Genomic DNA, 23,427 nt, shown 5'->3' with positions numbered 1-23,427 from the left:
GTCAAATGGCACTGAGATAAAAGTGACAAGGGAGATGGATGAGACAATGGAGGAGGTGGATCTGTCCCAGCAGAGAAGTTAGGGAGTCCTTCACGAGGGACAGACACCAACTGAGGAAGAGACATGAGTGAAGAGGGGCGGGAAGAGCACTGTAGGCAGAAGGAACAGCATGAGTAAAGGCCAAGGGGCTGGAAACAGTATGGAAAGGAGAGAGTGAGGGGAAAGCATTCAAGTTGTGCGAGGTGGCTGCTCCCAGGACCTGAGAGCAAAGGGCAGCCTGGGACTGGATTAAGCAGCAGGAGACAGGACCAGATCTACATCTTACAAAGAGCTCCCTGGCTGCTATGGGGAGAAGGGACTGGGGTGATGGAGCGGAAGCAGGAACTGTGAACAGGCTACTGCAAGTGCTCAGACAGGACAGCCTGGTGGCCCAGCCAGGCTGCTAGCTCTGGAGGCAGGGAGACGTGGAGGAAAGGGCTGCGCTCGCCTGCCTGGAGGCAGGAAGGGGCATCAGGGGTCTCCCTCCCCAGGCTCAGAAGGCTGGAAGACATTAGACCCACCAAATGCAGAGAGAACAAAGACCATGGGCCATTTCTGTCTTCTCTCTCCTGAGACAGGCCAGGGCAGGCAGCCGGCAGAGTGACAGGTAGTGCTGGCACCACCCTGCACAGCCCTGCCTGAGGCTGAGAGGAGCTCGGAATCCTGGCCTCACCCCTTGATGAGGAGCCTGGGAAAGAAATGCTCTCCAAGGCAGCTTCTCCCCCAGCCCCCAGGGCCCTTCTGATGTCTCTCACCCTCCTTAGAGTGTCACCTAAATGGTTTGAATCGAGCTAAGCCTCTCCCCTCAAACTTCCTGTCCCTGACAATGCCTGAAATGCCACCATGGCAGCCATTGTTATAGGTTCAGCTCCGTTCTGTTCTGAATCTAATTTACCAGGTCTCACTCCCTCTGCCAAGAGGACTGGGAGAGTGAGGGCAAAACCAGAGAGAAGAGGCGGAGAGGGTTGCTGGGCGGAGTCAGGGATACCAACCCCAAGGACTCCACCATCTGGCCTGGGGAAGTCCCCAGAGACAGCTGCCACCAGCCCCAGGTACAAGTGGGGAGACCTAGTTTCCCTCCGCAAGAGCCCCCAGGTCCCCAGCATCGGCTACTGGTGAGCTGTGAGCCCAAGGTGATTGCCTTTACTCCTGGCCTCACTGTTACCCTCTGTGAAACGGGACACCACCACCAGCCTGGCAGGCACGGGATCAGAACAAGATGCTCTAACATCCATGGCTGTGCAAGGCACACAATAGGTGTTGAGAAATGGCTGAGTGGGTCATGCTGGTCCTAGTCACCCACATGATGGGAGATGGGCTTTGCTCGCAGGGCCCTCCCCCAAATTGTTCAAGCTTTCCAGCTGTCACTGAGCAATGTGTGCATGTGTGTCTCTCCATGTGTCTTCTGAAAGAGGGGGCCCACATGAATGCCGGGGTGCATGAATGTCCTGTCCCACTTGGGCCACAGCCGCCACAGCTGGAGGGAGACCAGCTGCCTGGACTGCTCTGGTCTTAGCATCCTCCTTGCCCTTAACAGCAGGGTGTGGTTACCAGTATTGGCTGCTATGACTTTCTGGGCACTCACTGTGAGCCTGGTCTGCAGCTGGGCCCACTGCCTGCATTCCCTAGTGACCTCACCAGCTGGGGGTTGCCGCATCACTCCCATTTCACAGGTGAGGAAACTGGCTCAGAGGTGTGACATGACCTGCCTAAGGTCACACAGTTCAGGAGGCAGAGCTGGGGCTTGACCTCACACCTGGATGACATCAAACTCTAAGCTCTTAACCACCCAGGGTACCCCAGGCGGCTTCCAGGAGGACATGTGCCCCTTTCACCAGCCCTCAAAGCCTTGGGCCCTGCGTCCCCCACAGGGTCCCCTCACTGGGACTGGGCCATTCTTGCAGCACTTTGCCCGGGTGAGGTTGGGAAGTGAGGCCAGGCTGCTGGGTGCTTACTGGGACCCAGGTCTGGGTGGAGGGGCAAAATTAGTCCCATTTTACAGATGGTGAAGCTGAGGTTCACAGCTAGGCCAAACTTCTTTGCCAAAATCAAATGCAGGCAGAATTCAATCTAACTTCAGAGATGGCTCTAACCACTTCACTCTCCCCATGCCAGGTCAAACACCTCCTCAGGAAGTCCTCCCTGACCTCCCAGGTCTCCACCCTAACCCTGACAGCCCTCACTTCAGACAAGGAGCACCAGAGCCATCAGGCTGGAGACCTCGTCTGTCCAGCTCTACGTCCCCTTGCCACTACCCTTGCCGGGCTCGCACCACCACAACGACAGCCTGTAACAATACTCATAATTAAGCATAATTCCACCAAGTGCAGGGAGACTGTCAGTGTCTCCCCCACGTCCACCCCCACCCCCCAGGAATGGCACCCCTGGAGTTGTGCAGTGCACCGCCTGTCCATCACGGCATCCAGCTCAATCCCAGACACACAGGAGGCGCCTATTCACATTTATTCGATAGTTATACTCATCGTAGCTGCCGTGGAGTGACGCTTCCTATAATTCTCAACCCTTTCCCTGAATTATTTCATTTAATCCTCATGCCAACAATATTACCCGGGAAGTACTATTCTTATGCCCATTCTACAGGTGAGAAAACAGAGGCTCAGAGAAGCCAAGCAGCTCCCCAGGTCACACAGCTGGGAAGCGGGGGCTGGCTGGGGCTGTACTCTCAGCCATGAGCAGGCTGGTAGGACCAAGGCCCCTCACGCCTCTCCCCGCTGAGCTGGACACTACCCTCGGGGACCTGCACCATCGGGCCTGACCCTGCCATTAGCTCAGGTGTGAACACCAGCTCCCACGCCTGTCACTAGGAAGCAGGGCGAGGGGAGCAGCAGGTTCACACCGTTTCAGCTGCTGACAGACAGGGAGGGGTGGTATTCTCCAAGGGGGGCTCTCCACTCGCCCATTTCTGTTTACTTGTACAGTCCAAGTCGGGACGGCCTGGGTGTGAAGGTCACAAGTCCTGGCTCCTAGCTCCCCTTCGCTGGGGAGCGGTGGGGGGATGCTGACCCTGTGTGGGCACCTCCTATGTGGTAGGGGCATTCTCTCCGTTGTTACATTGGCTCCTCCCAGCCACCCCACACAGAAGATATTAGCACCATTCCTGCTTTGCAAATGAGAAAACGGGCTCAGAGAGATTCCATGATCTGCCCACAGCAGACATAGCAAAGCTGGGACCAGAGGAGAGGAGCTCCTACCCACCTCAGTGCTCACTCTCAGTGGCAACCCTGCCCTCCTCCAGACAGAGGAGGAGGCCCCCAGAAAACTGAGGGTGACCAGCAACCACATCCTAGACTTGTAAGCACAGGGCTAGGCACTGGTAACACTCAAGAGAGTCTTGTTGAGAAAACTGGGTTAGAGGTTATCGGCCACCCCTGTCTGGTCCATGAACCTGTACCCATCAAGGGGAAGGGGCAGAGGGCTATGCTGGGCTGGCCAAGACCACGCAGGGAAGCATCTGGCACCTACCCAGGGCTGTGACTGTGCAAGGCCACCAGGGGGCAAAGGAAGAGTCTCTCATCCCATCCTGGGGAGAGAATCAGGAAGGTTTCCTGGAGAAAGACACCTTTAAGAGATCTGGGATCATCCAGATCAGTCATTCAGTCAGGGGCAGAGGGTGGCCGCCATGGGCCAGGAGTATCGAGAGGGGCAAGACTTGTGTCCTTGTCACTGTGGGTCCCCGAAACTGTAAAGGATGGGAAATTCCTTCCTTCCTATCCTCTGCTGGGAAGGCCAAGACCCTCCTAGCTTGGCTTGATTCATCATAACCTTTTGTTAGGTCCAAGTCCAGGCCTTGAGGGACTGGACAGACGGAGAGCTAGAGGAAGGGCGGTTAGAGGGATGGAGAAGGCAGGGAGCAGGGCGAGGCTGGACCATCTCCCGGTGTGTGGGTGTGTGCATGTGTGAAGGGCCCAGGTCCAGGTGGGGGGAGAACAGAACAGTCCCCCATGGCTGGCACAGAACATTCGGTTGTGCAATATCTGAGAGAACAGCTCGGGACTGGACGGGACCCCAGCTGGGTATGGGAGCCAGCTGGACCCAGCCACAGAGGAACAGCATGCAGGGCCCTGCCCAATCCCTGGGGTTGTGAAAGACCAGGGAGGCTGGGGTGAGGGGGGAGAATCTTGGGAGGGGACGGAAAGAAATGCCTCTGAGCTCGAAACAGTGCAAAGGAGAGAAGGGGAGGGCGGGGGGCGGATCACAGGACAGGGGAGTTCCTGAAAGGGCTGGAACTCAAAGGAATGGAGGGCCCACACTCCCCATGCCAGTGCCCAGGCCGCCTACACCTGTCGGACTGGTCTGCCTGGGCTAGACCACAGGAGCAGGGTGGGAGCCCTGGCCAGTCTTCTCACCTTCACCTGGGGCCTGGGAGGGAGCAAGGAACTGCTTCCAGGGAAGGGGGCAGGGTCTCAGGTGAGGGCACCTTGGAGTGGATACTCCCAGGCAGGTAGGCTGTGCAATTGCTGAATTCCCCACCTGCCTGAAGCCCCTTGTCGGGAATGGCTTGGTAAAGGCTCCCTCCCAGCCAGAAGCCTCTACTCCATTGTCCTTGGGGCGGAGACAAGGTAGGGTCTGAAGTCCTGTCCCCTCCCTCTATCTCAGCATCTCCACGGGGCTCCTCTAACCCTATTATTAAGTGAATACATTAGGCTTATCAAAACGGACGTGGGCTGCCATCTCAATGCAAACATATCAAGACATGTCATTCCCTTCCCAGGCAGCCCTGGGAACCCGCGGCTCAGAGACACCGCCAGTTTCAGGGCTGGAGGTGGATGGGGAGCCACGCCCCTGAGAAATCAAGCAGGGAGAAGGCGGCACCGACGCCGCCCAGCCGCAGCGCCGACCCCAGATGGAGGGTGGACTGGGGGGTGCCTCAGCCGGGCTTCCTCGAACCCGACTCCACACCCACCGGTTCCTCTGGACCAGGCTCTGGAGCGCAGTATGGCAGGTGCCGGGAAGTGCTGCTGCAGGTGGCACGCCCCTCCCCCCGCCCCCACAACGCGCCCCCCATCTCTCGCCTCCTGGACGCCAGGGGCACCAGCGCTGTCCAAGAAGCGCTGGTGAACGCCTCCCTCTTCCCCCGCCCCAGCTCAGTTTCACTGCCCGAGTGCACCCCTAGACGATGCTTCCTCGGTCCCTTGCGCTTCCCCCGCCCTCACCCCTGCCTTCACCCCTGCCTTGGGTGTAGTGCCCTCCGGACACACCCCTCTCCACCCGGCGGTGCCTTCCGGCCCAGGAAGACCCCCGGTGCAAGGGCGACCCCAGATCACAGAGGTCCTCTGTACCTCCAGCTCAATTCCCCGTCCTGTAAGCGCCCAAGCCCGTGCTCTCTGGACTCCTAAAACTCTCCCGCGCCAAACAGCGTGTTTCTCCTCGGGCGCCACCAACTTTTTCCCTACCTTGGCGGTGCTTGCCAGCTCAAGAGTGGCCCTTGGGTCTCGCATTCCCGCGCATCGCACACTCCTGGCTGGGTTTCTCGCCCTCTGGGACCCCCAGGGCAGTGCTTCTTGGGCCTCCTCGCAGCCCTCGCGGCCGGCTGCTCCCCTACACCCTGAACGATGCTTCCCGGCCCAGTGCGTCCCTCAGCGCGCGACGTGCGGGCGCCTCCTCACCTGCGGGTCCGAACCGTGGGGCTGTATTTGCCTTTGTTTCTCTTCCTGAAGAGCGAGTTCATGGTGGCGCTCGCGGTGGGCGGGCGGGGCGCCAGGTCGCGGCGCCGAGCTGGGTACAGGGCAGCGGCGGGCCCAGCGCGCACCGAGGGGCGGGCAGCGGGCGCAGGTGAGCGGGCGGCGGCGCGGGAGCCCCTAGTGCGGCGCGGCAGCGGCTCCCCGTCTCTACCCGCGGGGGGCGGGGCGCCCGCAAGCCACTGGCTCTCTGGGCCGCTCCCGAGAAGGTGGCGCTTACCTTCCCGGAGGAGGGGCTCCGGGTGGGCGGGGCTTCCAGGCGCGTCTGGCGAGCGCCCTTGGCCGCGTGGAGTGAGTGGGGCGCCCGGCTGGGGTTACGGGTGGGGACACCGGACACTCGAGAGGCTGGGCTGGCGGGCGGGGGCGCTCTGGCCGCTTTCCCAAGCACGCCCAGCACCCTCCTCACCCCCAACCCCTGGCCTGGCGCGCCTCCTGGCTGAGGGCTGTCACCTGGCTCCCCGCTGCCCCTCTTGGGCATCAGGACTCCCCTCTCTTCGGCTGACCACCCCCAGGCAGGTGTGGCAGAGATCGGACGGGTCTCTGTGCTCCGGATAGCTAGTGAATTACACCCAGCTGGTAGCATCCGTCGAGGGCAATTGAAAAAAGGGGGCTCTGGAGCGCGCCTGCCTGAGTTCAAATCCTGCTGCCACAACGGTCAGCTGACTCCTTGGTAAGGCTTCTTGCAGCTCCCAGCCTCAGTTTCCTTATTTGTCAATGATAACAACAGGCCCCATCCCATAGGGTATTGAGGAGATTCCTGCAAATAATCACACAAAGCACTTAGCACGTGTGGAATGTGCCAAGTTAGACTCTGCCAGCAGGAGGCCAGGTTAGACCGTGGCTCAGAGCGCCTGCAGGAAAGGCTGCAGTTGGAGAGAGTAAATAGAGTCTGGTGGTGAGCCCGAGTAGTGTCCTGACAACCGGGAGACTTCAGCACCACTCTGGAGGGCACTGGGGGTTCTGAGCACGGCTGGGAAGGGGGAGCACACAGTCCCCAGGGAAGATGTCAGAAGGCATCAGAGATAAGTTAAGCTGAAAGGGCTATTAGGGCTCAGATGGGGAGTGATGAGGTCTGCGGAGGAGGGAGGCAAGGTCCCTCACTGGGCATCCAGAGTCCTCAGGCCAGTCCCTTCCCCAGCTGTTTTTTAAATTTATAAAATAAGGAGGTTGGTGGGGGAGTGGATTCCTATAGGCTTTTCCCACCCCAGACCCCAGAGCATCTGAAAACAGTGTCCTTTAGGCCATCTGTTGTCCCTGCCACCAAAGGATTTCAGTGTTAAAAGGGTTACAGAGACTCTAGGAAAACCTTATTTTAAGAGGGCATCTGTGGGTGGGCTGTGCATCAGGCTCCCCAGGGGAGTTTGTAAAATGCAGATTCCAGGGCTCTGACTGCCCCCCCCCACACCAACCCCCTCCCCCTGCCAATCCTTAGCTCCTGACTGGGGAGTGTAGGAAGGGTCCCAGAAATCTGAACTTTCCACAAGTCCTAGTGGTGGTCTCTAGCCTCTCTGTGAGAAGCCAAGAGTTAGAGACCCTGCCTACAGCCCACCCTCCTGGCTGCTCAGGTGGGGAGCCCTGAGCAGACCTTCCAGCCAAACCTAACCCCTCTTTCCCCTCTGAACCTGGTTCTGCCCAGCTCCTCTCTCAGGCACCCTGCCCGGGCGGGTGGGGAGGTCCCCACGAGGCAGCTGAGGGCTTGAGCAATTCCCTCCATCCTGAAGTGACTTCCCTTCCCAAGTCCGAGGTTAGTATGGGGCCTGGCGGCCACCTGGAGACTGCAAGTCCAGCTGGCCAACATGGGGAGCAGGTGTCAGGGAGGAGCCAAAGCTTCAGAATGCAGGTTGGGGGGTGGCACCTGGGGTCTGCAGAAGCCTGAACTCAGCACAGAGCTTGCTCACCCAGGACCCCTTCCTGCACCCCAAGTGGGTCACAGAAAAGGGCTTGGGAGGGAACCTTGTCCACCCCCGCTTTATGGCACAACTCTGAGTGGAAACACTTTCCTTACTTTCTCCCTATTACCTTTCCCTTGGAGGCTAAACCTACCTTAGGAGATGGCCATGGCAGCACTGTTGCCGGGGAGGTGGCCCTGCAAACAACCTGATGGCTGCTGGGACTGGGTTCAGGTGGTTAAATAACTCAGGGCACATCTACACCAGGAAGACCATGCAGCTGGAAAAGAGCAAGATGTGGAAGGCAGCGTCACGCACCAGAAGCAGAGTGCAAGGGAGAAGCAGGAAGCATGTGCGTGTATACGCACAGAAAACTTCTGGAAGGATCCACAAGAAACTGTTAGCCATGAGTCCCCTCAGGAGAGAAATCTGAATTTTCATTGTACACTCTTTTACAGTGTTTGGATTTTATTGTACTTTTAAATTTTTCCTTTGGACTTTTTTTATATGTTCTTGGATTGCTTTTTTGATGGCTTTTTCCAGTTACTTTTTTTTAAGAGTTTTTTCATGCTTTATTATTATTTTTTAAACACAAGTACCGAGGATTGAACATAGGACCTTGAGCATGCTAAGCATACACTCTACCACTGGGCTATAGCCACTGCCTTCCAGTTACTTTTTAAAAACTTGTTTCAAAATGACCCAAGCCTGGCTTTCCCTCTTACCAGAGCCTTCCCTGCTGCCCCCTCCTGTGGCCCCTCCCCACTTCGTGCCCCTCTGTCAGCACCACCATTTTCTATGGAACTAACCTCCTTCTTTGTCGGACTTTCTTACTGGACTGAAAGATACTGGTTGTTAAGGATTATGGAAGCTATGACATGGGTAAAATAGAACCCATGCTGAACAAGGAAGCTGCTCTACCTTCAAGTTGCTGATAGTCTAAGAGCAGAGACGAAGATCCAACAACTACAAAGCCTACTGGGATTAGTCTGGGAAGTAGAGCCTTATCAGGGCTCCAAAGATGGGGAGGAGGGGGAGCACCCTGGGGGACCTGGGATGGAGTCCTTGCTCAGTCCTTTTCAGCTGTATGAACAGCTTGTGGGCATGTCATTTTGCCTCTCTGAGCCTCAGTTTTCCTCATCTGTGAAATGAGCATAACAGCATTCGCCGCCCCCCCCACACACACACAACCACCACTTAGTGAGAGCTCCACAAAAGGGAGGGGGTTACACCTGTAGCTGGAGGCTCGATGCCTGTGGAGCTGAGGGTTACAAGCAAGTACAGGAACTCCATACTGTGTCAGAACTCTGGACTTCTCCAATTTCCTAGTCTACCTTCTCCACACCTCCCCAAAGTCTGGCTTGGGGAGAGAGCCAAACTAGGGACCTCCAGGTTAGCAGGCTTATAGCGCAGCTGCTGAGTACCAGCTGTGACACTGGTGATATTACTGCTATTTCTCATTTATTGAGGGCTGGCCCCATGCCAGGTAGCATGGCATGTGCCCAACATGCCTCAGCTGATTGACTCTCCCTGAGGACCCCCAGCAGGTGAAGCGAGCCAGCCCTCCCCACCTGGGAGGAGGCTGTCTTATCTCATGTTCCAGGGAAGGGCACTGAGGCTGGTTCCTGGATTAGCCCGCTCCAGCCCCGGGCTCTCAGACCAGCCCCCGCAACCCACTCCAGGGCTCCACCCTCCTGTGCGCTCTCGGGCAGCGGGGAGTCCTGCTGACACAGCTGAGCCTGGCCCAGGCGTGGGAAGAATTAGCAGATTTAGGGAGGAACTGAAGTTGTGCTTCACCAGCCCTCCTGCCTCCATTCTCTAAAATCTGGCTTCTGAGTTGGTGTGGCTGTGCATGTGTGTGTGTGTGTGCACACACGTGTGCATACACGTGTGCACGACACTCTGTGGGCAGGCCGGATGGGGTGGGAGCTGTGTTCTGGCCCCACGCATCCTCCTCTGGGCAGATGGGATTTGTTTGGTTCTGCGGAGCCCTCTTATGCCAAGTGACTCATCCGCCCTGCTTGTGACGTGGGCTGGGGTATTTGCTTTCCTGGGGTTTACTTGATGGTTAACCCCTCGGAGATGGTACCTGCTGGGCCATCCAGTTCCCTGGCAACCAGGCCACACTTGGCCCCTGAACCCTGTCCCCTCTCAGCAGCTGGGCCTGGCTGCCAGCTCCCAGAAGGCCAGCACCTTCCAAAGGGTCACCTACATCCTCCCTGTTTGCTGTCATTGTTTACCCAGCAGCTGGAGAGGCCCTCACCCATGCCCTCACTGGCTTGGGTGTTTCTGTGAACCAGTCTGAAACAAGAAGGGCGGCATTCCCCCAGCCCCAGAAAGAGGGGTGTGCAGGCCAGCAGCCTGATCCTTACTGCAGAGCCTTCTCCTCCCAGGGCGGAGGCCCAGCTCAGCCTCCTGTGGACAGTAGCCATCTCCCATCTCCAGCTGTACCACCTCACCCCAACCTGGGGAGCAGATTCCAGGGTCCCTCCTCTGAGATTATGGTTGAGTGAGTCTGTGTAGGGCCCTGGAATCTGCATGTTAACAAACACATACCCCCTGGGATGCTGAAGCATGTGGGTTTCTGGGCCATCCTGAGAAACACAGCTGGAACAGAAAGAGATGCAGAAAAGCTTAGGCCCTGGTCTACATCTATCTGCCTGGGAAGAACCCACAGGCTGTAGCTTGAGGTCAACCTAGGTTTGAATCGTGGCTCTGCCACATTCAGCTGTGTGGCCTTGGGTAGGTGGCTTAGCCTCTCTGAATCTTGGTTTCCCCATCTGTAAAATGGGGAAGAGCTAGGGCTCTGTGATGTGTGCAGAGCACCTGGCACGGAGGCCCTTCTACTCCCCACTCTCTGAGGGGAAAGGAGGGGGCTGGCCCGGTTTCACCCCATGTTTTGTAACATGTATTTACTTTTCTTGCAGAACAATGCAAGGGATGGAAAATCATGCTGGCCCTCCAGCCCAGATGGGCTGACTCACACTCAGCCCTGGGCTGGGGGCCTAGTGAGCTCCCCACAGCCTCCCTGGGGCCAGAGGAGAGGCTGGGCCCTGGTAGCAAGGACAGGAGAGGGTCCATGGTGAGTCACCCACTCTGCCTATCCCTGACTCATCCCCTGAGAATGTGCCTCAGGGCCCCACCCGCCCGGGGCCCCTGGCTGGCTGCCCCATCCTGGCCACCACCCTACTGCCTGCCAGGCAGCCCCAGCCCGCTGCCCACCCCCCAGGGAGCTACTGCTGGAATAACCCTCCTGCCAGCCTCTCTGGATGCAGGTGTGCACCTGTCCAGCTGTCTGCTGTCAAAATATTGAAACAGTTCCTGACCAGTGGTTGAATAGCGGCTGCTCTGAGCACCCAGTGCCCTGGCCACCCTGGCCTTGCCCCAGGACCGAGTCACAGAGGGGTTAACCTTCTGCTCAGCAGGAGGCCCCTGGGACCTGGCCTCACCCACAGACTGGCATCCACTGTGGCCCAGCCCTACTGCCCCATCACCCCATCTTGCAGATCTGGGCCTCATCTTGAACCCTGGATGGCTTTCCAGCACAGCCTACTCCACGTCTCTGGACACCTCTTTTCAAGCCTGTCCCTGTGCCTCTCAGATCAGGCACTGAGGGCCACCCAGTGAGGAGGTCACACTGTCAGGGCAGAGAGAGGATCTGGGTGGGGCCCTGGGGCCAGACAGGCTCTGCCAGGCCTGGGATCCCCGCAGGACAGGCTGCTCAACCCAACCCCAAAACTCCCCGCCCCTTGACCAAGCCGACTTCCTCCCGCCCTGCCCCGCTTGCCAGGGCTCACAGTGCTGCCCAGACCGGTGGGGCTACATTTCTGGGACCAGTGTGTGACAGCCCCTGGGGATGGCCCAGGTCAGGAGGTCAGGACCCCATTCCCTCCTGAGCCTGGGGGCCTGAGTGAGGGACAAGACAGGCCACGGGGACAGAATGCAGAATCAAATCACATTTTAGCTTGAAGCCAACCCGGATTGGAATCCTGGCTCTGCCATGCATCCAGCTGTGTGATCTTAGGCAGGTGGCTTAACCTCTCTGAACCTCAAATTCTCCATTTGTAAAGTGGGTAAGAGCCAGTGAGCTAAGATGTCAAATCCCAGCTCCCCCATTTCCTAGCTATGTGACCCTGGAGGAATGTCTTCAATTCTCTGAACCTCAGTCTCTCCACCTGCAAAATGGGGACACTCCAGCTGCTTAGGGTCTTAAAAGGATTCAGTGAAGTAAGATACATAATAATAATAGAAAATAACTACTTTTGTTGCATGTTTACTATACGCCAGGCCCTGGGCTAAGTGCTTGGCCTCGGGAGTCGGCACTGTGTCTTCTAGCCTCACTGAAGGGTGACAGAAATACAACAAAGTGCACATATTTAAAGTCTACCATCTGATGAGTTTTGACATAAGCGCCCAATGGTGAAATCATAACCAGAACAAAGACAACAAACTTGCCCCCTTCTTCCCATTTTTCAGATGTGGAAGCAGAAGCTCCAAGACATTCAGCACCTACTCAAGGGGGTCAGGAGGGGCCTCAGGATTTAAACTCTGTGCTCTGAGCCAGCACGCTTGTCCCCAGCTCCACCACCAGTGGATGGCACAGAGTAGGTGCCCAGGGTCATGTTGAGAGAATCAATGAATGAACAAGAGGGTCAAGGCACCGTGGTGGTCCCAGGGGAGGTCCCCAGAGGAGGACCAGCCATGGCCTAGCAGGTCCTGAGTCAGAACCATGGTGGAAGAGAAGGGAATCGTTTGCTCATTCATCCAATACTTATTGAGCATCTACTATGTGACAAGTTCTGTTCTAGGCAAACAGGATACAAGGTGAGCACAATGGATACAGGTTCCTGCCCTCAGAGAGCTGGTGGCAGAGGACTGGGGTGAAGTTCCTGTGTGGGTGGTGGCATGGCTCCTATGACCCCAAGGACAGAGCACCCCAGGCAGACAAAGTCACGGAGAGGGGGGACTGGGGACACTGTGAGGAAAGTGGCCAGACCCCAGTGGGACTGAGAGTGGCTGGAGTCCTGGCAAGGAAGAGGGGGGAGATCCTCACTGGCAGGGACCCCGGGTTCCTTCATCATCCTCCTTCCCTCCCAAGAGTCACTGATATTTCCACGAGAATCAGGCTCCCCTGGCCCCAAGGGGAGGATCATGACCTCTTGCCCCCACAGTGCCTCCCACACATTCACCATCCATTTATGGAGCACCTACTGTATGCCCCACCCTGTGGACACAGCAGCTAGCCAGATACGGCCTGCAGCCCCCAGTCTGGGAAGGGAAAGTGATAGAAAAGCAAGCGGACGACCACATATAAAGAAATGAAATGACCTAAATGCCCATCAGTGGGGCAGCGGCTGATGAACGACGAAATGGCCTTGCTCTGGAAAGGTGGACTGGGGTCAGGAAGGCGAGGAGTGCGCAGGCCTCACAGCGAGGAAAGCCCAGGGTGTAGTAAGAGAAGCAGTCGGTGCTGTATTCTTGCCATTCGTGGTTTAAAGTAGAGCTGCCCCTAATTTGGCCAGTTTGCCCTTCTGCCGGTCTAGCCGGGTCTGGGCCTGCCTGGGCCCTTTGTCCACTCTCTCTGCTGAGGTCAAACATTCCTGCCCTGGACCCAGGAGGCCAAGCCACGGCAGGCTGCCCTCCCAGGCCAACCTCCGGTCACCGGCTCTGGCTTAATCCCTCACCCGGGCCTGGGCCTTGGAACTGATGAGTCAACGCCAGTCAGCTCTGGACAAACACCCCCGCCTCCTGGCCCTGGGGTCCCTGCTCCACTCCCTCCCAGCTCATACTGTTCCCAAGACAGGGCCCAGCCTCTGCTGGTCCAAGGATGACTCGGAACAGCCCTGTCCCACAGAACTTCCTGCAATGATAGAAATGGTCCGTATTTCAAAGGAGGCACGAGCCACACATAGCCACTGAACGCTTGAAATGTGGCTTGTGATGTGGGTTGTTTCATTTCGCTGTTCAGACTATATTTATTATTTACACAAATAGATGACATGTTCAGATCCATTTAATTAATTTAAACAGCCATATGTGGCTGGTGGCTAGCACACTGGGTAGCTCCAGAGAGTCAGCCTGGGCCCAGGAATGGAGAAGTGGATGACCTAGAACCCTGGCCTCTCCCCAAGGCAGGGGAAGCTTGGGGATGGTGCTGGCTGGGCAGCCAGGGCCTCAGGGACTGAACTGGGGGGGGGGTCCCTGGGGGTCTGTTGAAGAGGCCAAGCTTAGCTTTTGGTGCCTGTGGCTGCCCCCAACTCAACCTGCCAGACTCCATGGTCTGACCCCAGCTTGGTGGGCAGAGTCAGGACCCGAGGTGACCTCTGGATGTCGGAGTCCCGGCTGCAGCACCGTGGTCCAGCCTCCTTCATCCCTCCTGGACCTCTGACCACTGCATCGCAGCCCTGACTCTCCCTCTGCCCGTCCCTACTCCCCGGTACTATTCGGACTCACATGGGGGGCTGACATTACAACTGATCTGCTGAAAGGCAATAGTGACACGTCCTGCCTTCAACCCAGAGGAGTTGGAGGCCATAGCTATCATGGCCCAGGTGCCCCTGAATGCAGAGCTTGGGTGCAGGGTCTTTGCCTTTGGAAGTGACCTCAGGGCACAGGGATGGGGGATGGGAAGGGTACACCAGGGGAGGCAAACCAACCCAGGGTGCAGTTGCAAGCTGGGCCCCGCAGTGAGCTGATGGTGGCCCCCCAAAGAAGACAAGTCCAAGAACTAACTCCCTGAAACCTGGGAATGTGAACTTATTTGGAAAAGGAGTCTATAAGATATAATTAAGAGAAAGATCTCAAGATGAGGTCATCCTGGATTTAGGGTGGGCCCTATATCCAACGACAGGGGTCCTTAATAAGAGAAAGGCAGAGGGAGACTGGAGACAGGGATGCACCAGAAGGCCATGGGATGCCCCACTGAGGCAGAGATGGAGAGATGCAGTTTAAGGATGGACGAAAGGGCCACAAGCCAAGGAACACAGGATCCGGAAGCTGGAAAAGGCAAGGAAATGGATTCTCCCTTTGGAGCCTCCAGAAGCAGCTAACTCTGCTGAAACCTTGACTGCAACCCAGCGAGACAGACCTCAGGTTCTGACCTTCAGAAATGAAAGATAATAAATTTGTTTTTTTTTTTAAGCCACTAAGTGTATGGTAAGCTGTTAAGCAGTAGTGGGAAATTCACACACGAGGGTCTCTTCTTACTGCCCCACAGGGGACCTCGTCCGAAGCCATTAAGGTGACTTTGGGACCTAGGAAGGTCATGGGCGGAGGTGGGAGAGTAAGGAGCTGGGGAGTGGGTGTCTCCTTTCCTGCTCTGCCCTTTCCTCGCCCCGGCCCCTGGGAGCCTACCCAGCATGTCCACCCTGGACACCTTCCCACTTTAGTTACCAAAGGGTAGGGCAGCATGCTGGTGGTCCCCCAAAGGCCAATGAGATGCTGCTGCCCTGGGCGGGGGGAAGATCCTTACACCGTACTCCCTGGCCCTGTGTTTGTGGGGTGTGCACGAACTCCGGAGAGTTAGTGTCAGAACTGAGTTGAATCCTAGGACACATTTGGTGTCAGAAGTGTCATAAGTGAAAACAGTTCAGTCATAAAAAGGAGCAGAGCTCTGACGCCTGCTACCACGTGAACACGCTTGAATACATGATGCGCAATGAAAGAAGCCTGTCACAAAAGGCCACATAGTGTATGACTTCATTTATAGGAAACATCCAGAATAGGTAAATCTATAGAGATGGAGAGTCGATTAGTGGTTGCCAGTGGGTTGGGGGAAATGGGGAGTGACTGCTGAAGTTACAGGATTTCTTTTGAGGGTGATGAATGTTCTAAAACTGATGGTGGTGATGAAAGGGAACAGGATCTTCTTGTTTATAGAAAAGCTGAAGTCATCCAGGCTTCCCTAAGTCCTGGAAGAGCAGTTGGTTAGGACAAGCCTGCAGGCATTAGGGGATGGCAAGGAGTCTGAGATTACTCCTCCACTTCCCTTTAGAACTTCCAGAGCTGAACAGAATCTTTGGAGATTTTTTTTGGGGGGGATGCTGGGTCTACCAGATTGCAGGCATTCTGGTTAAAAGCAACTTTCCTTATTGTTACCAAAGCTGTTGCCCCCAGGATCATACCCCTGCACCTCCCTCGACTAGAGACCTTTTCCTCTTATCGAAGTCCCAGGAGGCAGCTGCAGAGAAGAAAGTACTGGTTAGGACCAACAGGGTCCAAAAGGGTGGAGGATCTGCCTTCCAGTAGACCTTCAGCCTCATTACACGCTCATCGCAATGTATTAGCACGCTAAACGACACACCCACCAGTGTCATGACAGTTGACCATTGCCATGACAACACCCAGAAAAGTCCATACAAGGACTGAAAAACTCGGAACAAGGACTGACTGGCTCCATCACACCCAGAACGAGGGCACGATGGTGGGAGCCTCTCATAAAAGTCCGCCTGGCCCGATCGGGGCCAGAGACGTCTCTACTGGCCATCTTGGCAGACGGCTCCCCACTCGAGTGCTTTTTCTCCCCTTCTCCTTGTTCGAGCACCTGCCTTCCATTTCTCCTTCTGAGCAATAAACTGGCTGTTCACCTTGTCCCTCTGTCTCTGCTGTGCAAATTCTTTCACAGCTGGCAGCGAGCACCTACACTTTGGTGGGCTTCCTAATTTAGGGGTCCCTCCATCTGCTAACAGTGATGATTGCATGATTCTGCAAGTAGGCTGAAAACCACTGTAAATGTGAGAATTACGTTTCAATAAATAAACAGTTATCATTTTCCTACTCTGCACCATCTCAATGCCACCCTCTCAGCAGAGTCCCATGGGAGAGGGTCCCTCTCTCCAAGCTGGCACTATTTACCACTATTTTGGTTTTACTTTTCCAATGTGATTTTTTTATTATTATGGTCAAATATACATAACATAAAATTTACCATTTTAACCCTTTTTCAGAGCACAGTTCAGTGGCATTACATATACTCAAACTGTTGTGCAACCATCACCACCATCCATCTCCACAACTTTCTCCTCTTCCAAAACTGAAGCTCTGCACCCATTAAACATTAACTCCCCCCACCACCGGCAGCCACCTTTCCACTTTTGTCTCTGTGAACTTGATGACTCTAGCTACTGCGTATGAGTGGGATATCACAACATTCGTCCTTTTGTGTCTGGCTTCCTTCGCTCAGAATATCTTCAAGGTTCAACCACGATGAATCTTGTTTAGGGCTTTAGAATTTCCACATTATCCCCATTTTAAAGGAGGAGACGCTACAGCCACATACACTGCAGGGACACTGGAAGGTGGCAGGGCCAGAACTCACATGCAGGCTGACCTGACTCCAGCACCCACCACTCACCACTCGGCCACCCAGCCCCTTCCCCGGGCATCCTACCTTTGCTCCGGCTCCCTCCCCTCCTTGCTGAGAGCTGCTGGGGCTTAGAGGCTTTAACTCACCTTTGAGCCCTGACTGCATGTACAGTGTCTAGTGGAATCACAAAGTGTGTGTGTGTGTGTGTGTGTGCGTGTGCGTGTGTGCGTGTGTGCGTGTGTGCGTGTGTGTGTGTAAGTGACTGGACTTGGGAGTGGGCTGTGGGCTGAGGAGGGTGGGGCTTTCTCAGTCAGGCTCCCCCTGACTCAGCCTCCATCCAAGCTGCCCAACGACCAGGACCACTGCATAGAGTTGTGCAGGCTACAGCATGCTCACCTGTACATGGCCACCTTGCCAATGACCCTGTTGGCCCTTAAGGTTCCCAAATCTAGGAGGTCTCTGAGCTCTGCTCTTAGGAGGAGGAAGAAGGAGCACGATTAGAAGCAGGCCCTGGGACAAATGAGATGTGGTGCAGAAAGCAGACTGAGGGTTGCCGGGGCAGGGGGAGGGAGGAAGAAGTGACTGCTTGATGGGTACTAGTTTTCTTTCCGGGTGATGAAAATGTTCTGGAATTAGGCAGTGGTGATGGATGTACAACTTTGTGAATATATTAAAAGCTACTGAATTGTACACTTAAAAGTGGTTAAAACTGGTAACTTTTATGTGATGTGTATTTTATCACAATAAAAAATGCCCCACTCTCTCTAGCTTCAGCACCTTCCCAGGGCCTTAATGCACTCTAGGGCCCAGATCAAGGGCCACTTGTACCCCCACCAGGGTCTAGACCCCTGGACCTTCTCACTCCCATCCCCCTCCTCATCTCAACAGTGTCACACTGAGCTTTCCAACTAAGGACATTTCCCTGCAGGCTGCCTTCCAGGGGCATCTGTGCTTGGATTGGGCCCAGTGTTTTACTCAAATAAATGCATTTCTAATGGCTGAATTTCCTGTGGCAGTGGTCCATCTGCAGGGGAGATATTCAAAGATGTGGGGTGGTTTCTGGAGTCTTCCAAACCCACTTACCAAAAGGCAGCTGTGGCTCAGTCATTCCTGCAGGGCATGTAGGAAGCAGCAGATAGAGGCTGAAGGTCCTGCCCCTGAGACTGACTTTGTGCCCCTAGTGTTCCCATGGAATCAGCCCATTTTTTTGGTACCTCAGTCCCGAGCCAGGATGCCTGCTTGGATAGTTTTGCAGCTCAGGCTGGGAAATCACATCTTCCTGGTACTCCAGCTGCAGCCCTAGGGGAAGAAGTCCTGGGTTGGATTTCCTTAGTAGCTGTGTAACCTAGGGCAAGTTACCCAACCTCTCTGTGCCTTAGTTTCTTTGTCTTTAAAATGAGGATTAACAGAGTTTTGACCTTAAAAGGTTTTTTTGTTTTGCTTTAATTTAGGTGTAGTCAGATAACACAAAATTAACCATTTTAATGTGTACAATTAAGTGGCATTTAGTGCATTCACAGGAGTGCCAAAACATTTTCATCACTACAGGGGTTATTTTCGAGGATTAAATGTGTGAATGTTTGTAAAGCCTTAGACCTGTGCCTGGTACAGCCTGTGCCAAGTAAGGGCTCAATAAATGGCAGGAACGATTGGTAGTAGGACAGTGTTGGTCAGAAGCACCTGGCAGGTGGTGCTGTTACTAATTCTCTTTCCTTGGCTGGAGGAGGAGGGAGTTAGGCTCCCCCTCCCCTCCCGGCCCCATTTTCCACTTTGAGCTCTCTACCCCTGCAGCTGTCGCACCCCTTCCCCCAACCAGTAGTGTCCTCCCCAGTTGTGGGAGGGGCAGCGCTGACTGTAGCCGGGAGACCTGAAGCCTCCCCGCAGTCTCAGGGTCTCTCCTTTGCTCCTCTTGGCTTTTCTTGGACCCCTCTCCCTGCATTTCCCATACCCGCTCCAGCTCCCCCAAGCTGTCACCTTCTGCGGCAAAGGAGACCTGTGTAGGGGTGGCCAGGAAGATTCTGCCTGGGTGGGAGAGAGTAATGGGAGTGGGAGCACGAGCACATCTGGGAGCAGCTCTTATGAGCAGACCTCCCCCACTTCTGAGCGCACCTCCTCCCTCCCAGGGCCGGTGTTTACTCAAGATTCTGGGACCCCCAAGCGCTGGGAGTGACCTGAGCTCTGCCAGCCAGCCCTGCCAGGCGTGTCCACTTAGAAGAACCACTTGGGGAGCTTGTTAAATAAGCACACTCCCAGGCTCTCCGAGAGGCGCCCGGGAACCTGCAATCCAACACGCACCCGCCAAGGGGGGCTCAGGAGCCAGAGAGCTTGGGGTAGACTGCCCCCTCCCATCCTTCCGGCCATAAACATCCTGCTCCGTGGCTATTTTATGCCATCTCAAAGCCTTTCATGCTGTAACCGCAGCCCAAAGTGTGAATGCTCACTATAGCCCTGCACTAACGCCCAGGAGGAACACGGGAGTTTCCTTGGCGAACCTCAGGTAGAGCAAAACATCCCCAGGCTCCCATCCCCCCCGATAATTCCCCTTCGTGGCAACCCCTGGAAACGCAGGAAAAACACCAGCCTTCCATACAGAGGCCGAGCCCCACCCAGATCGAGTTCACCCAAGTTCCACACGAAGTTTCGAGGCCCTGTGGAGAGATTATCTGAGGCGTCACTGTCTTCCGTGTTGCGGATGACCTGGGTGAGGAAGGAAGAGTGGTCTGTTTTTGAATTCCAATTTTCCACATCATCCCACTGAAAAAAGTGCAAGAAGCAATAAATGAATTCAGCAAAGTTACACAATCAATACACAGAAATCAATGGCATTTCTAAACACTAATAATGAACCGTCAAAAAAAAAATTAGAAAGAAAACAACCTTATCTACAATTACATCCAAAGGAACAAAACACCTAGAAATCAATTTCAGCAAGGATGTGAAGGACTTGCACACTTCAAACTTGAAGACATTGATGAAGTAACTGAAAAAGACACAAAGGGTCAGAGATCACGTTCTCATGGAATGAAAGAAATACAATTGTTAAAATGTCCATTCTACTTAAAGCACTGAGCACAGCGAGCTCAATCCTTACCAAACCTGCAGCGATTCTTCACAGAAAGGGAGCAAAACATCCCGAGTTTTGTGTGGAACCAAACCCCAAAGGGTCCTGTACAGACACAGCCATCCTGAGGAGGGAGGCCAGGCTGGAGGCATCTGGTTTCCAGATGTCACACTGCATTAGGAAGCTACAGATGTTACATGCAAAACTATATAAAAGCGCAGAAGGAAACAAGAAAATCAACATGAAGTCGGGTTTGGTCATGTAGAACCTGAACTTTGAATTTCAACACACAACACAAAAAGGCAGTCTGCAAAGAAAACAAAAAGTATCGTGGAATTTATCAAATTAAATATTTCTACTCTGTGGGAGGCCTTATTCAGAAAAAAAGCCCCCCCCCCCCCCGCCATCACCAGCAGTCAGTCACACACAGTGAGCTTCTCCTCATTTTCCAGCCTTCTCTTTACTTGTTCAGTTGAGTGGGTCCTAAGAAAAGTGAGCTCCTGTCAGCACAGACACAGCCCGGTGCTTTCCTAGAGCTGAATGCCCGCCAATCCTAAGGAGACTGAGCTCCGTTCAGCTGCGATGCTGAGACTCTGGGTTGCCAAAGCCCAAGCCCAGGCGGTGGGTGGGGACACATAACTGCTTTTAGCTGCAAGCAGGGTTAGATCCCAGGTGGAACCCACATGTGATATGGGACAGAGAGGCGGGCTCAGCGTCCCCTTGTGGTCAGTTGGAAAAGTGCAGGTCAAGCTTGCTCAAACTTTACTGGAGACTCTGCTCCTTGCTAAGCACACCTGCTGAGTCCATTCATCTTTGGAAATTCAAGCTGAAATATAGCCAACTATTTCATAACTCCTCCGAAATATTTAAGGAACCATTTACGGGAGAGCATATGGAATGCAAAGAATGAAGACGCAAACTTTGTCTTACATCAAATTCACTGAAAAATTTTGACAAATTTTACATGCAAAATTATATAAAGTATAGAAGGAAACATAAAAGAAAATCAATATAACCTCAGGTTTGGTTGTGTCGAACCTGACCTTTGAGTTTCCACACACAAACATAAAAAGGCAATCCACAAAGGAAAATAGGAATATTGTGGACTTAATCAAGTTAAATATTTCTACTCTGTGAAAGACCTTATTCAGAAAATCAAAAGACAAGTACAAACTAGGAGTAAAATATTTGCAAACACATGTCTCAGAAAGGTTTTTTTTCTCAAAATACACAAAGAACTCTAACACAAATATACCCATTCAAAAAAGGAAAGACCTGAATGGACACCTGGCCAAAGAAGATACACAGATACCGTAGCAAATTATGCTCAGGATGGGAAAGGGAGGGGCCAGAAACACAACGGTCCAGCTCCAGTCCAGGAGCTCTGTGTGACCCTAGTCTAGTTCAACATGGAAAACAGCATCATACAAAGCCACAGCAAACATCGTGGTCGGTGTACAAGACTTTCAGAGTCACTCCTGATTTCAAAAAAAGAAAAATCCAGAAAGCTGGTCTTGACTACTGGGACTCAGTAGTGGACTGGAATTCCCACCCAGAGTCTTGAGGGAAGACATAAGAGGCACCCATGTGCGAACCAAAAAATTAAAACTCTGTTTACAGAACATAGAAAATATCCCCTTACATGTGAAACCTTAAGTAATTACACAAAAAAATTATGTGAGGTAGTCAACAAATGTGGCAAAGATATAGGACAGAATACCCATTCAGGAAAATCTACCTTATTTGTATACATATGCAATAAATAACCTGTAAAAGAATTTATGAAAACAATTCATTTCCAATAACATCAACATTTCTATTCAGGAATATATTTCATCAAGATACAAGACTTGTTTTTATGTAGGTAAAGTTGTCTGTATGTTTGAAGTGACTGGACCGTAAATTCCTTTTCAAAACACTATGTCAAGGGGGGAGGGTACAGCGCAGTGGCAGAGCACACGCTTAGCATGAGGAGGTCCTGGGTTCAATCCCCTGCACCTCCATCAAAGTAAATAAACAAATAAGTACATAACTGATTACCCCCCAAAAATTAAAAATAAAATAAATAAATAAAAATTAAAAAAAATTAAAAACGCCAACAAAACACTACGTCAATACCATGCCAGAAAAGCAGAATTCCATATAGAGGCCAAGGCTCACCAAGAACCAGTTCGTCCAAGCTCCACACAAAATTTAGAGGCTCTGTGGAGAGATCATATGTGGAACCACTGCCTTCCGTGTTGTGGATGACCTGCGTGTGGAAGGAAGAGTGGTATGTTTTGAATTCCAATTTTCCACATCATCCCACCAAAAAAGTAGCAGAAAAAATAAATGAATTCAGTAAATTACACAATCAATACAGAGAAGTCAACTGTATTTCTAAATACTAATAATGAGTCATCAAAAATAAAGAATATAATCCTATCTACAATTTATCTAAAGGGACAAAATACCTAGGAATCAATATAAAAAAGAATGTGAAAGACTTGCACACTGAAAACTTGAAGACATTGATCAAGTAATTGAAAAAGGCACAAACAAAGGGTCAGAGATCATTTTCTCATGGAACGGAAGAACTACAAATTGTTAAAATGTCCATTCTGCCCAAAATATACAGAATGCAAACCATACCAAATCTACAATGAATTCTTCACAGAAAGACAGCCAATCATATTAAGTTTTGTGTGGAACCAAACCACAGAGGTTCCCCTGAGGTTAGACACAGCTACCCTGAGGAAGGAGACCAGGCTGGAGGCCTCTGGCTTCCTGATGTCACACTACAAAGGAAGCTACAAATGCTATATGCAAAAGTACAGAAGGAAACATAGAAGAAAATCAACATAACCTTCCATTTGTTCATGTAGAACCTGATCTTTGAGTTTCAACACATAACACAAAAATGCAATGAAGAAAGAAAACAAGGAATGTCGAGGACTTTATCAAATTAAATATTTCTACTCTGGTAAAGACCTTTTCAGAAAACAGACCGCCACCCCTCAGCAGTCAGCCACACACAGTACGCTTCTCCTCATTTTCCAGCCTCCTCCTCACCTGTTCCTCCCAGCAGGGCATCCGCAAGAGGGTCCTAGGAAAACAGATTCCTGACAGCACGGTCACAGAGCGGAGCTTTCCTGAAGCTGAAACTCCGCCCATCCTAAGAAGACTGAGCTCCGTTCAGCTGAGATGCTGAGATTCTGGGTTGCCCAAGCCCAAGCCCAGGCGGTGAGTGAGAAGAAACCGCTTTCAGCTGCAGGCAGGGTTAGATCCCAGGTGGAACCCACAAGCGATGTGGGTCAGAGGCAGCACAGCGTCCCCCTGTGGCCAGTTGGAGAATTGCAGGTCAAGCCTTGGTCACACTTCATTGGGGACCATGCTCCCTGCTGGCACACCTGCTGAGTCCATTACACTTTGGAAATTCATACTGAAATAAAGCCA

The 23,427-nt window shown here is 53.3% G+C and overlaps 1 protein-coding gene across 6 annotated transcripts in view; it reads right to left on the bottom strand.

Moving 5' to 3' along the window:
• The window catches only part of PPL (periplakin), an 88,098-nt gene that overhangs the window by 36,386 nt on the left and 28,285 nt on the right, over positions 1 to 23,427 (bottom strand). For 2 of the 6 annotated variants that reach the window (XM_074346345.1, XM_074346346.1), the window contains exon 3: positions 18,146 to 18,230. The exons of 1 other annotated variant lie outside the window; for it this stretch is intronic. In XM_074346345.1, coding sequence (XP_074202446.1) covers positions 18,146 to 18,230 — 85 coding nt within the window. Of the gene's footprint in view, positions 1 to 5,453; positions 5,484 to 5,666; positions 6,030 to 18,145; positions 18,231 to 23,427 lie in introns of those variants that run through there. 3 more of the 6 variants (XM_010949777.3, XM_074346347.1, XM_074346349.1) reach the window with 3 other exon arrangements.

This window comes from Camelus bactrianus, chromosome 18 (genome assembly GCF_048773025.1).
Source record: "Camelus bactrianus isolate YW-2024 breed Bactrian camel chromosome 18, ASM4877302v1, whole genome shotgun sequence".
In the NCBI taxonomy this organism is placed as follows: Eukaryota; Metazoa; Chordata; class Mammalia; order Artiodactyla; family Camelidae; genus Camelus; species Camelus bactrianus.
The sequence above is the reverse complement of the archived record's forward strand: the minus strand, read 5'-3'. Positions and strand labels throughout refer to the sequence as shown.